Source organism: Protomyctophum bolini (assembly GCF_963924005.1).
Source record: "Protomyctophum bolini genome assembly, chromosome: 1".
Classification (NCBI taxonomy): domain Eukaryota; kingdom Metazoa; phylum Chordata; class Actinopteri; order Myctophiformes; family Myctophidae; genus Protomyctophum; species Protomyctophum bolini.
In genome coordinates, this window is record NC_137862.1 from 5,977,339 (window position 1) to 5,992,365 (window position 15,027).

The 15,027-nt window shown below is 44.2% G+C and overlaps 1 protein-coding gene across 2 annotated transcripts in view; it reads right to left on the bottom strand.

Moving 5' to 3' along the window:
• The window catches only part of rasa3 (RAS p21 protein activator 3), a 77,684-nt gene that overhangs the window by 7,791 nt on the left and 54,866 nt on the right, over positions 1-15,027 (bottom strand). The window contains exons 11-21 of one of the 2 annotated variants that reach the window (XM_080765863.1): positions 10,010-10,158; positions 9,116-9,230; positions 8,467-8,541; positions 7,783-7,906; positions 6,972-7,078; positions 5,506-5,583; positions 5,330-5,407; positions 4,782-4,855; positions 2,064-2,170; positions 1,314-1,396; positions 118-326 (exon numbers count right to left, since the gene is read on the bottom strand). In XM_080765863.1, the coding sequence (XP_080621989.1) occupies positions 118-326; positions 1,314-1,396; positions 2,064-2,170; positions 4,782-4,855; positions 5,330-5,407; positions 5,506-5,583; positions 6,972-7,078; positions 7,783-7,906; positions 8,467-8,541; positions 9,116-9,230; positions 10,010-10,158 (1,199 nt within the window). Of the gene's footprint in view, positions 1-117; positions 327-1,313; positions 1,397-2,051; positions 2,171-4,781; positions 4,856-5,329; positions 5,408-5,505; positions 5,584-6,971; positions 7,079-7,782; positions 7,907-8,466; positions 8,542-9,115; positions 9,231-10,009; positions 10,159-15,027 lie in introns of both variants that reach the window. The other variant, XM_080765862.1, reaches the window with a different exon arrangement.

The window sequence follows — 15,027 nt, forward strand, 5'->3', positions numbered from 1 at the left end:
GGGGCAGTGTACTGTACTCACCCGGTGCAGGGCGTACAGCCGGGGGCAGTGTACTGTACTCACCCTGTGCAGGGCGTACAGCCGAGGCAGTGTACTGTAGCAGTGTACTGTACTCACCCCGTGCAGGGCGTACAGCCGGGGGCGGTGTCCGCTGACAGCTTGCAGCAGAGCCAGTGGCCGTTGAGGTAGGCTGAAGGGTGGTACGTGCTCAGGCGCTTCCTGTTGCACTGGCTGACCTTGGTCAGGATGTCGATCCAGTCGCGGGCTTCGACGCAGTTGTTGGCCTGGATGTACAACGCTCTCTCTGGCTGGATCACCTGGAACATCTGGTGGGAGGTCGGAATCAAATCAAACTTTTATTTATATAGCACACTTAAAAACCAAAGTGCATGCTGCTGCGCACGGGTCAAAAGATGAAACGATACAACAGAAGCAATGCCATCAAACAAAATCAAACAAACGAGATGAGATCAGATTCAAAGTAAAGCATGGCTATGATTAAAAGCCAAGTCGAAAAAGTTAGTCTTAACCCATTCTGGGCGCAAACTCCTTTTTGGTGTTTTAACTAAGCATTATGTTATACTTTAGCTATTTTTGAAAAATTGTGAAAATGCGGCACAAATCTTTCTTTGAATGTATATTCTTTCAGAAGACTTTTAATTTTATTTCGACGTCAGGCCTAAATGGGTTAAGGGCCCCATGCCCCCCATGCCCAAAAGGAGACTAGGAGTCAATGGAGCGTCGCAGTCCCTCCCCCTTTCAGAACAACGAGTGGCCCAGGAAATGATTCTCCATTCATTTTCTCCATAGGCTTTTCAAAAAGTATTTATTTAAAGACGGTTACGCCGCGGACAAAGCCAACTCGGATCGTGACAAATCATGACAATAATTACAATGTTTTGGGGCCGATCAAATAATTAGTAAGAAGAAAAACAAAACAAATAGTGTTGTCTCCTGCCTTTATTTTCTTCTTTCAGCACAAAATATTGTGTTTGTTGTCATGATTTGTCACAATCCGAGTTGGCTTTGTCCGCGACGTAACCGTCTTTATATAAATACTTTTTGAAAAGTATGGAGAATCATTTCCTGGGCCACTCGTCGTTCTGAAAGGGGGCGGGACTGCGACACTCTATAAGTATGAGAATAGAAAACATGTACCCTTGTTTGTACATTTTGAGAGGCGCTCTTATCATCACACATCACATTCCGTGCTCAGCCAATCAAATCATCACATTCCGTGGTACACACAGACACACACACATTCAAATCATGCCAAATATCTGGTGATCTGTTTAAACTTAAATGGTTGTTACATTTTTCATCTTGAAGGATTCCTCTTCTAGCCTCTCCACAGCCAGAATGTTCTCTATGGGGATACTGCAGAGAGCGCCCTCTCCTGGAGATAAGAGGGAAGAATACGTCAGCCAGGATTGGGGGTTGTGGGGAATGACAAGCAAAGATAGAATGTGAGATCTGAAACGGAATCATGAAGGGGAAAGGAGATGCATCATGTAACGAATAATTTGTCAACGTGACTCAAGGATGTGTGTGTGTGTATGTGTGTGTGTGTGTGTGTGTGTGTGTGTGTGTGTGTGTGTGTGTGTGTGTGTGTGTGTGTGCTGGCATTCATGCATTGTTGTAGTGTGTTTCAGTGTGAGCTTGTCCTGTTGCAGCTAAACTTGATTTCCTGTTACAGAAACGTAATCTCAAACACATGTGTGTTCTGGAGGTACACTTTGTACAGACTGAATAAATGACTGACCAAACATCCTTATGTCTGTCTCTCTCTCTCTCTCTCTCTCTCTCTCTCTCTCTCTCTCTCTCTCTCTCTCTCTCTCTCTCACACACACACACACACACAGTTTCTCTTTCGCCCACTCCTCGTGAAGCATACAGTATATGGGTCGTACATGGTCGACATGCGGTCGACCACATGTCGACCATGCCCTGCTGCTCCCGTGCCTCCGGTCAGGGTCAGGCTAGGTATAGGTTGTCGGTCTAGAGACACGAACAGATGTAGGAAACGTAACTGTAAGAAGATCCTAACAAACCTTTGGCGTTACCTTTGGTTTTGTGGTAGGTAAACTCGTGGTTGGTGAGACGAAACCACCTCTTCTTGAAGTTCTTCATGCCGAAGCGGTTTCTCCCCTGCGCTCTCTTTATCATAAATCTGAGGAACGTTTGGGGGAGGGGCAATGCATAAAAAAAAAGAAGACGGAGAGACGGCGCGCTATGAGCTTGTAGATCTGCTATTTTTCAATAGCTAAAGCATAACGTAATGCTAACACCAAAAGGGGTTCCCGCCCCAAAATGGGCTAATCATACAACCATTCCATCTACATGCCAATAGCTTCATCAAATCATCTCTACAACTCTTATCAGTCTGTGACTCCCACCAACACAGGTACAGAAAACACAGAAAGTGTTTTATTTTTATTTATTTATTTTTTACCACGCACAGGAAGTACAGGCTTGAGGTGGCAAAGGAATGCAAAGGAATAGGATTGTAATTCACATCCCACCAGCAGGTGGCAGTCTAAAAACGGGGCAAGTGGTTCAGGTCAGACCAATATGACTGTGAGACTAAATGTATGCGGTCACCGTCTGGGTCAATATATGATATCAAGGGTCAGAATGCAGGCGGCTAATGACATCCCAGAGGTGTTCACACTGTAACCAACGTTCTGCCACTGTCCATAATAATATATAATAATATACCAAGCATATCGGCCACTGTCCATACCAAGCATATCGGCCACTGTTCATAACAAGCATATCGGCCACTGTCCATGCCAAGCATATCTGCCACTGTCCATAATAATATATAATAATATACCAAAGCATATCTGCCAGTGGACAGGGAAAAGGACTGTTTGGATGAACAGTGCTTCTGACGTATAAGCAAACTAAACTACGTCTACACTTTACTTTATACTGTTAACAGTCATTTGAGACGGACAATTGCAATGTGATTCATTTTGTGGATACAATATGAACACTGGTATGATTTCTGTTGAAACCCATGTGACCGTAACAAGCCAGGTATAAAGTGAAGTGCAGCTAAGTGCATGTTGTTGTTGGGAGAAGGAATGGTTGGCTCATGGACCAATGTCTATGGAGAGCATCACAGGGGGTAAAGTCTCTATGACAGTGGTCTATGGAGAGCATCATAGGGGGTAAAGTCTCTATGACAGCGGTCTATGGAGAGCATCACAGGGGGTAAAGTCTCTATGACAGCGGTCTATGGAGAGCATCACAGGGGGTAAAGTCTCTATGACAGCGGTCTATGGAGAGCATCATAGGGGGTAAAGTCTCTATGTTTATGGAGAGCATCACAGGGGGTAAAGTCTCTATGACAGCGGTCTATGGAGAGCATCATAGGGGGTAAAGTCTCTGTCTATGGAGAGCATCACAGGGGGTAAAGTCTCTGTCTATGGAGAGCATCATAGGGGGTAAAGTCTCTGTCTATGGAGAGCATCACAGGGGGTAAAGTCTCTGTCTATGGAGAGCATCACAGGGGGTAAAGTCTCTATGACAGCGGTCTATGGAGAGCATCATAGGGGGTAAAGTCTCTGTCTATGGAGAGCATCATAGGGGGTAAAGTCTCTATGACAGCGGTCTATGGAGAGCATCACAGGGGGTAAAGTCTCTGTCTATGGAGAGCATCACAGGGGGTAAAGTCTCTAGACAGTGAAGCCTCTTACCTGCCCTTTGTGCTTTTCGAACCCTTCCCATCAACCCTCTTTATAGTGAGTTTAACACTCCTGTGCCGCAGCAGCAGAAACAGAAGAGGGATGAGGACGGAGTGAGGCAGGAGGAGGTAGACAGGGCTAACTTAACTCACCACCGCGACATTTCACTCTCCGAGTGTCAAAATGGACCCGCGAGGTGTACACTTTCAGAGTTGACCCATTTAGACCTGAACCTAAAAAAAATGTCTTCTGAATTCTGACAGTTTTCTGAAATACCTACATGTTTCTATGTCTGTGGTGCTCAATATTTCATGTCAAGGACCCCAAAAATGATATGTAATTGGCCACCGACCCCCCATCTGAAATAATATGTAGTTCCAGGGACCTTCCAGAAGCAAAGATTTGAGCTAAAAACGTTCGCTCTGAAAGAATATATTTTCAAAGATTTGCGCCACACGTTCACGATCTCTCAAAAATAGCAGACCTAATTGGCCATGGAAATAAAAATTGTATAAGCTATATATATTTCCTATATCATACACATATGTGTATATATAAGAAATATATATAGCTTATACAAGTTTTATATTATGCATATATTATATGAACCTGAATATGGCATATGCAGCATAGGCTATATTCTGCATATACTTGCCATATATTGGCATATGTTAATAATATATTTACAATAAAATCATAGCGCCACCATTAACCTTTTCATGTCGCGCACCCCCTAGAAGGCGCTCGTGCACCACAGGGGGTGCCACGCACCACAGTTTGGGAACCACTGAGCTAGATAATAGTTACAGTCACCTGTTAGACGAATGTTAGGTTCTTAGCTTACTTATGATTCTTGATGACTATTGTTTATGTATTGAGTTATTGACGTGTTACCATGTTTGCTTACTGTAAATCACTCTGGATTAAGAGCGTCTGGTAAATGCCTTAATTATAAATTGTAATTCCATAAAGATCTTTCTAGTTGGCCCTCCAATGTTAATCTGAATGTGTAAAAACACACATGCTCAAAGTATAATAAAACATTGTAATGTCCTGCTTGGGAAGAGAGTTATTTTTTGTCTCCCCTACCCCTCCTTCAGCATGATGGGCGTCTCAATGCTCTTCTGGTCCCACTTCCCAGAGGAGGAGATCAGGTCCAGGAACTGTGGAGAAAAATAAAGGACTTCAAATATCTGACCGTGACATCTTGAACCACCCGGGGAACCCGTTGCTATGGTTAAACCCGTTGCTATGGTTAAACCCGTTGCTATGGTTAAACCCATTTAGGCCTGGCGTCAAAAAAACAAAAGAAAACGTTCACTCTGAAAGAATATATATTCAAAGATTTGTGCCGCATTATTTTACGATTTTTCAAAAATAGCAGACCTACTGTACAAGCTCGTAGCGTGCCACTCGGTAGCTACAAAAGCACATTTTGTCCATTATATCCCACACATCACAACGTGTGCTTTTACACGCATTAGGTTTTCAACTACAACAAAACTTCCATGCTCTTCATAACTTTCATACACACATATTGGTAGCGTACATATACATTACATACATATAGACATATAGATATGTTCTCATACAAACATACTTTGGTGCATATTATGGGATGGGAACGGAGCACTCACGTTCTTCACAGCGTCTGCATATTTCTGCTCGTTGAAGTAATCATAAAATGCAGCCATGTAAGATTCTTTGAAATTGGCCTATAGGGAAGAGAGAGAAAGTGGAAACTGGTCATTTGCTGCACTAATACTAAAACAAATAAATAAGAGTGTAGGTTTTAATAATCAGAGAGACTCACAGATTTAGACTTGGCCAGACTTCCTAGGGTCTGGATGGTCTTGGAGATGAGGGTAAGGGTCCGTGAGGTGGAAGGATCCTGGAAAAGACAAAAAGCTTTGTCACTATACTATTATTGCGACTTTTTCTTTTCTTTTTTACATAATGTGTAGTTAAACAACTAGTCGACTAGTAAACTAGGCAATTAGTCAACTAGTAAAAATGTCTAGAAGTGAATGCCCTAGTGTGTGTGAGTGTGTGTGGGCACATGCGTGGACGCACGTGTGGGATCTCAGCTTGGTCAGATGTAAGAAGGAACCAGTGACGACAAATTATTTGAAGTGGATGAAGCTGAAGTGAGTGAAGTGCATCCAACTCACTGGATGGTGTGGCCTCAATGCCTCATACAACTCACTGGATGGTGTGGCCTCAATGCCTCATACAACTCACTGGATGGTGTGGCCTCATACAACTCACTGGATGGTGTGGCCTCAATGCCTCATACAACTCACTGGATGGTGTGGCCTCATACAACTCACTGGATGGTGTGGCCTCAATGCCTCATACAACTCACTGGATGGTGTGGCCTCAATGCCTCATACAACTCACTGGATGGTGTGGCCTCAATGCCTCATACAACTCACTGGATGGTGTGGCCTCATACAACTCACTGGATGGTGTGGCCTCAATGCCTCATACAACTCACTGGATGGTGTGGCCTCATACAACTCACTGGATGGTGTGGCCTCAATGCCTCATACAACTCACTGGATGGTGTGGCCTCATACAACTCACTCATACAACTCACTGGATGGTGTGGCCTCAATGCCTCATACAACTCACTCATACAACTCACTGGATGGTGTGGCCTCAATGCCTCATACAACTCACTGGATGGTGTGGCCTCATACAACTCACTGGATGGTGTGGCCTCATACAACTCACTCATACAACTCACTGGATGGTGTGGCCTCATACAACTCACTCATACAACTCACTGGATGGTGTGGCCTCATACAACTCACTCATACAACTCACTGGATGGTGTGGCCTCATACAACTCACTGGATGGTGTGGCCTCAATGCCTCATACAACTCACTGGATGGTGTGGCCTCATACAACTCACTGGATGGTGTGGCCTCAATGCCTCATACAACTCACTGGATGGTGTGGCCTCATACAACTCACTGGATGGTGTGGCCTCAATGCCTCATACAACTCACTCATACAACTCACTGGATGGTGTGGCCTCAATGCCTCATACAACTCACTCATACAACTCACTGGATGGTGTGGCCTCAATGCCTCATACAACTCACTCATACAACTCACTGGATGGTGTGGCCTCATACAACTCACTGGATGGTGTGGCCTCAATGCCTCATACAACTCACTCATACAACTCACTGGATGGTGTGGCCTCATACAACTCACTCATACAACTCACTGGATGGTGTGGCCTCATACAACTCACTCATACAACTCACTGGATGGTGTGGCCTCAGCTGGAACAGGTTGGGGGACAGGATGGCCGGGGCGAAGAAACGCAGGAAGATAAAGCTGCTCACCGCCGTGTAGCGCACGTCTTGGTCCACTGGAGGGCATAAGAGGAATACAGGGTTACGCAACATATCACCTGCTTTAAAAAAAAAACTGTTGCGGTACCTATGTACCTTATATGTTATATATGGCTGTAGTGGTGAGTGTGTGCGTGTGTGTGTGTGTGTGTGTGTGTGTTTCTGATGCCTGTTCTTTCCTGTCAGCTGCAGTGAGTGGCTTGGTCAGGGCTTGGTGATTAAAGACTCGTAGCTCAAATGGTATTTTGTGAGTATGTAATAATATCCATATGGTGGAAATAGAGTACAGTACAGTAAAGTACAGGTACAATATAATATATATGTATGTATTTCTCATCCTTAAGTCGGTTTCGGTTCAGTTTCAGAACATACTGTAAAAACGTTTGGTGGTTTTCATGTCATTATTTCCCTTTTTTTTAAATGTTTAATGTTTTTAATTGTTACTTCCTGTATGTTAATTATGTTTGGGTACTACAAGATAACATTGACTGTGGCATCTTCCAATCCCTGCATGTTTTTTCAGCTGTGGCTGTAGTGCCTCGTGATGGCCATGAGGAGGCAGCAGCGTCACATAAAACCACCGTAGAGTTTAGACTTGACAAAGTATCCCTGCTCCTCCTCCTCATGCATCCTGTCCTTTCTTCTCTGTATCCTCTCCTGTCCTTTACTCTTTCTCCCCTAATTGTACCATAAAGTCACATAAAGCCTTTTATTTATGTACCTTGGAAACGCGTAGCGGCAGATTCCCTCAGAGAGAAGAAGATGTCACACATGACCGTGGGGCAGCGAACACCAGATGTGGTGATGTCATTGAAGATGCGATCCACATACTGCCGCAGGTTTTCCTGCAGAGTTGAAACCAGGTCAGATTTGTCAAGTTTGGCAGATGCACGCAACGCAGGCACACACACACACACACACACACACACACACACACACACACACACACACACACACACACACACAACATACCGTTTGTATTACTATACTTGCGAGGACATCAACATTCTAGGACGTCAATCTTTTGTGTGCCATTTTTAACCCTAACCATCAAGCCAAAAATAACACACGGGCATAAATAACTACAGCATACAACCACAACCCCTAAACCTCTAAATGTCTTAAGTGTAAGTGTAAGGACCTGAAGCCTTTTACCTCAATGGTATGCCTGACTCTATAGATCTTTTTTTAACCATACAACTACCATTTATCTTGTGAGGACCAGTAAAATGGTCCTCACAATTACTATTTCTCAAGTTCTACTATATACTTGTGGGACCTTTTGGCACACACACACACACACACACACACACACACACACACACACACACACACACACACACGCACACGCACACGCACACGCACACGCACACGCACACACACACACACACTCTCTCCCTCTCACCCTATTGGTATCCAAGTTCTCAGACTCTTTGAGTTTAACAGGGTCAATCTCACAGGGTTTGTGATCCGTGCATATCTGTAAACATTAAGAGAAACGTCATGTCATATGGAGAAGTGCAGTTCAGTGATTAAAGCAGAGTTCAGAGACTTCAGACCAAAGATTTGCAATGAGACAAAACAGTTTAACCCATTCTGAACGGGAACCCGTTTTGGTGTCGGCATCATGTTATGCTTTAGCTATTGAAAAACAGCAGATCTACAAGCTCATAGCGCGCCACCGAGTGGCGCGCTACGAGCTTGTAGGTCTGCTATTTTAGAAAAATCGAAGAGCGACTGACATTTTTAGAATCTGATCTCAGGTCAGAATGGGTTAATCAGACCAGTGTGTGTCCAGTGGAAACCTCGTATGAATCTGATCTCAGGTCAGAATGGGTTAAAGCCTGATTTAACAGTGGCACGCAACGAAAATAGCCAACCTACAAGCTCACAAAGCGACACATTGTGTGAGCTTGTAGGTCAGCTATTTCGCCACAGACCACCGGCACACATCGGAGCATACATTTAAGTGTTGGAACGTCGAGGAGAAGGAAAAGCAGTGGTCTGACTTAGCCTTAAGACACAGGAGTAAAGTCACCGTTAACATTACATACCTCATCTATGATTGGTTTGAGCGTGACTTGCAGGTAGTGCATGCCCGCTAGCTTCATGGTCTCATCAATGCATTTGGACGTCAAAGAATTCCCTCTGAAAATGGTGTTGGGATCCCTTTGCGAGAGAGACGGGTTATACGCTCTTTAGAATTGCACAGTAATATTATGGACGAAACCATGTTTTACAGCACAACTATTGGAGATTAATTTCATATTGAAAGTGAACAACATAAGCTGTTAGTATTCTACAGTATGTAGGATGTAAGCTCTGGTGATTCTAGAATATTTTAATAACTAGCCTGTTACACATACGTTGCAAACCCAAACTGGACACCATTATAATATGTTTAATATTTATAATGGTTTATAATAACGTGTCCGTTGGATATGTAGCGATGCTTGTTTGGTACATTGCTAACATAATTGGCTAGGGGTAAATAGTACCTGGCATTAATTACAGACATTGCAGTAACTGTCACGGTACGCTCCTCTGCCCCTGGCCCTTGTCTGTGTTTTGGGACTTATTACTTGTATTTGTGTTCTGTACCTTATTTTGTAATAGTGTTCAGTGTTTCCTGTCTGCCTTGTTTTCCGTCTCCTGCCTTGTCTCACCTCCCTGTATTAGTGTAACCCTAGCCACCTGTGTTCTGTTGCCTGTTAGCCTATCCCAGTGTTGATTGTGTGTTTCAGTTCACCTGTGTGTAGTTAGTCTTGTCTATATATTTGCCCCAGTGTTTGCGGTTCCTTGTCAGTTCGTCGTCGTAAGTGACGTGGTTATTTTTTCTTGTGTTTTCCTAGTTATTCACTCTTCTGCCTGTGCCTGGTCCGTTCTGCACCTCCTGAGTCCTACATCTCCAGAACCACATGGTGACAGTAACAGGAAGAGACACTCACTGCGTGCGGTTGACTTCGGCGTGAGCGATGGCGCTGAGGAAAGGCACAATCTTGCCGTAGTGGAGAAACAGACGGACTAATGGAATGGCCGCCTCCTGCTTCTCTCGACACACCTCTCCCAGGATGTGCGCCGTAGACGCTGATACAGGCTGCGCAGAGCAGAAACACGGACATGTACGTATTTGTATCATAGACTGTCAAACAAATATGGACAAAGCGTTCCCCGGGTCTGATATGGACCTAAGATGAAGCCAGTCTATCCTTGAATTGTAAATCTTTCTAGATCCGTTTGGGCCCAGCTGGCCATTGGCTGGCCCAGACAACGAGGCGGGACTTCCCCCTTCTTCTTCTTTGGTTTTTATTTTGACTCGAACAGGGGTGGCTCCCGATCATAGACTGTAACGGTAGCCACGCCCCTCAGAACATACGCAACTTTATGGTAGTTTTCTTTATAAATGGGACCATAATTTTCCAAAAAGAATATTATGACAATAGAAATGAGACTTTAAACTAGTGACTGGAAGCAGAAAGTATTCATGACCATGTTTATTAAGGTAATACAGTCTAGGTGAAGTTGGGCCCAAATACATGGACCTCTATGGAGCTATGGGTTTTTTTGGGCCCAATGACGGCGCCACAACAGGCCATTATATGAACTTTCAGGAAGTCCCGATTTCCTTAGTGGCTTCACAAAATATCTGTCTGACTGACCCCCTGATTTGTATAGATATATTGTATGTGTACCGTGTACGTTGTTTCATAGTGTAAGGCCACCATGTTGCATGCCTGGTTCAAATGTGAGGTCCTGCATGACACTGAAACCTTGCATATCCATCTTTGAAAGATTGTTTATTATTATAAAATGCACTAATTCTATAATCGCATGACAGTGTCATGGAAAAACTAGCTAAAATAGCTGTTTTACAAAACAGCCCAATTGTGAGCTTGTAGGTCGGATATTTGAGCTAATTTAGCAAATCATTGAAGAATATAACGACATGCCCAAAATAGAGATGTCAGGTTGAAATAGCTGTCTGTGGGTCTTATAAATATTTAACCAACGAAAAGCATTAACAGGAGCAAGTTGTGACTAAATCATAAACCAATGGAATTGTTTTCCAAGTAACGGCTTTGACTGCGACGATATGTAATGGAGATTTACACACATGCACACACACACACACACACACACACACGACACACAACACACGCACGCACGCACGCACGAACGCATGCACGCACACAGACAAGCGTGTGCTCTCGTGGACGGACAGATCACACACACACACACACACACACACACACACACACACACACGCATACTCGTATAACTTACCTTCTTAGGACCACACTTTTTTTTCAGGTTATTGCTTACCTCGTTAGGACCACACTTTCTAGACATAGTAGAAACATATAAACTACACTCCTGAATGTGGAAAAAAATCTATTTTAATACAATCACATCAGATTTAAAGAAGGGCAAACTATAAATTACCACATTTTTACCCTACTTGTTAGGACCGTCTCCAAACAAAAGAAAGCTAAAACCTTTTGGTCAGTAACTTCACTGCATTGGCTCTTATGAGTTTAATCATCTATATGCACTGGGGAGGCACTCAGGGGCACACTGGGGGGGCACTGGGGAGCCTCTGGGGAGGCACTGGGGAGACAATGGGGAGGCACTGGGGGCACACTGGGGAGGCACTGGGGAAACACTGGGGAGAAACTGCAGCCACTGGGGAGGCACTCAGGGGCACACTGGGGAGGCACTCAGGGGACACTGGGGAGGTACTCAGGGGGACACTGGGGAGGTACTCAGGGGACACTGGGGAGGCACTCAGGGGCACACTGGGGAGGCACTCAGGGGACACTGGGGAGGTACTCAGGGGGACACTGGGGAGGTACTCAGGGGACACTGGGGAGGTACTCAGGGGACACTGGGGAGACACTCAGGGGACACTGGGGAGACACTCAGGGGACACTGGGGAGGTACTGGGGAGGTACTGGGGAGCCACTGGGCAGACACTGGGGTGGCACTGGGGGAGGTACTGGACATTTCATATCACACACACACCATGATTCAATAGCCCCCCCTTTTTTTTTTTTTCTTCCTTTTTTTTGGGCATCTTGGCATGGCACGATTTATGTTAGGACCGTCTCCAAACAAAAGAAAGCTAAAACCTTTTGGTCAGTAACTTCACTGCATTGGCTCTTATGAGTTTAATCATCTATATGCACTGGGGAGGCACTCAGGGGCACACTGGGGGGGCACTGGGGAGCCTCTGGGGAGGCACTGGGGAGACAATGGGGAGGCACTGGGGGCACACTGGGGAGGCACTGGGGAAACACTGGGGAGAAACTGCAGCCACTGGGGAGGCACTCAGGGGCACACTGGGGAGGCACTCAGGGGACACTGGGGAGGTACTCAGGGGGACACTGGGGAGGTACTCAGGGGACACTGGGGAGGCACTCAGGGGCACACTGGGGAGGCACTCAGGGGACACTGGGGAGGTACTCAGGGGGACACTGGGGAGGTACTCAGGGGACACTGGGGAGACACTCAGGGGACACTGGGGAGACACTCAGGGGACACTGGGGAGGTACTGGGGAGGTACTGGGGAGCCACTGGGCAGACACTGGGGTGGCACTGGGGGAGGTACTGGACATTTCATATCACACACACACCATGATTCAATAGCCCCCCTTCTTTTCTTTTTTTTCTTCCTTTTTTTTGGGCAGCTTGGCATGGCACGATTTATTTCAAGCATGGCGCAGCGCCATGCCAACAACATTGTGCAGTAAACCCTGCTTTAATACACGACAGGTGAGGTGATATACCTCATCTCTAGTGAGTGGCCCAGCCCTTCCTATATTTTTCTGTATGTGGCCCTCAGTGAAAAAAGTTTGGGCACCCCTGATATAGAATACTTGCCATATCTGACACATTTAGATGAAACATGTGATAAGGAATTTATGGTACATGGGTATAATATCTACAGGAGAGACAGAAATATTCATGGTGGGGGTGTGGCTTTTTATATTTTTTTATATTTTAAGTCCACTTGCCTAATATTAAACCTATATTGCTGTGTTGCTGTTACAGACTACCGGATTCCAATTCTCAGTAGTAGTCAGCAGTGTATGTGAGATGGTGCTTTTGTTCTTGCTTAATGTAAATCGCTCTGGATTAAGAGCGTCTGCTAAATGCCTAAATTGTAAATTGTAAATTGATGGTGGACAGAGCATCAGACAGTAATAGGGAATTGTATATACCTGCAGATATGAATATGAACTGGTTCTCTCCAACATGCTCACTTAAGAAAACCCTCCATGCTATTGCAGATACATACAATTTAACACAGTTAGCAAACAAGCCAACAAGAACACAAATAATAAATGGCATCTCCTCCACCTGTATTGATCATATCTTTACAAATGCAGCTGATCTATGCTCAAAGGTGATTTCTGTTGAATTTGGATGCACTGACCACAACATAGTAGCTTTTACGAGAAAGGCAAAAATCCACAAATATGGAAGGAAGCTAAAGCTGACTTTCAACACGCCTATAGAGATGGGCTTTCTACATGTACAGCACTGACACAGTTAATAGATGACTGTCTAATGAATGTGGATTCTAAGAGACTATAGTGGGGTCTGTACTGTTAGATTTTAGTGCCGCGTTTGACATTATTGATCACAATCTATTGCTTGACAAACTTTCATGTTATGGTTTTACCTTATCTGCACTAAGGTGGATAAAAAGCTATTCATCCAGCAGATCACAGAGAGTATACTATAATGGGAGTCTCTCAGATACTAAACATATTCACTGTGGAATTCCACAAGGAAGTTGCTTAGGTCACTATATTTACAAATGACATGCCACTGGTCGGGGCCAATATAGCCATGTATTCTGACGACACTACTTTGTATATGTCTGCCACTAATGTGGAAGATCTGTCTGTAGCTCTTAACAAGGAACTACAGAACATATCAGAGTGGGTGGTGAACAATAGGATGGTCCTGGACATCTCAAAGACTAAATCCATTGTATTTGGATCACAGCATATGCTCAAGTCAAAACCCAAATTGAATCTGAATCTGAGCAATCTAGCAGTTGAGCAGGTAGATGAAACAAAACTTATTGGGGTTATATTAGACAGTCATCTAACATGGTCTACTCGTATTCAAAACATAACTAAGAAATGGGAGGGGGTTTGTCCATGATTAGGAGATGAGTTTTTAACTCCAACATCTGCTGTCCAGGTCATCCAGGCACTAGTGATATCCCACCTTGACTATTGTCCAGTTGTGTGGTCCTAAAAAGTACCTGCGTAAATTACAAATAGCCCAGAATAAGGCAGCTCGCCTTGCCCTGAACTGCAATACTAGATCTAGTACACTGTTAAATCATCAGAAGCTGTCATGGCTGTTGGTGGAGCAGAGATTAGCTGCCAGTCTGGCTGGATTTTTTTAGGAACATTTGTTCAAATAAAAAAACAAAATGCTTATATAAAAATATTCATTATACCAGTGATAGACATGTACATAATACCAGACATGTTGCAATGGGTCGATTTACAGTGCCTAAGCCAAGAACTGATGCAGTGAAGAATACAGTCATGTACAGGGCAATGACTTTCTGGAACGCTCTACCAGTATGCATCACAGAAATTAAGGGTAAAAGGCATTTTACCCTGTCAATATACCAGTTAATGTAATCTAGAGTGAATGCACTAACCGTGGTTGTTATGCTTTAATGTATTTCTTTTATGATATCTGTAATGTTGTTTTTATTTAAATTTGTGTATGTATATTATTCTGTGAGGACCCCAGGAAGAATAGCTGTTGCCAGGTGTAACAGCTAATGGGGATCCTAAATAAACTAAACTAAACCTAGGAGTAAAACCATTAATGCAGAAATGAGAAATCAATGCCTCAAATGGCAGTAGTTTTGCAGTGGTGGAAAATGTAACTCTTTTTTTAATGAATACAATAACATTTTGTCCAATCTGTA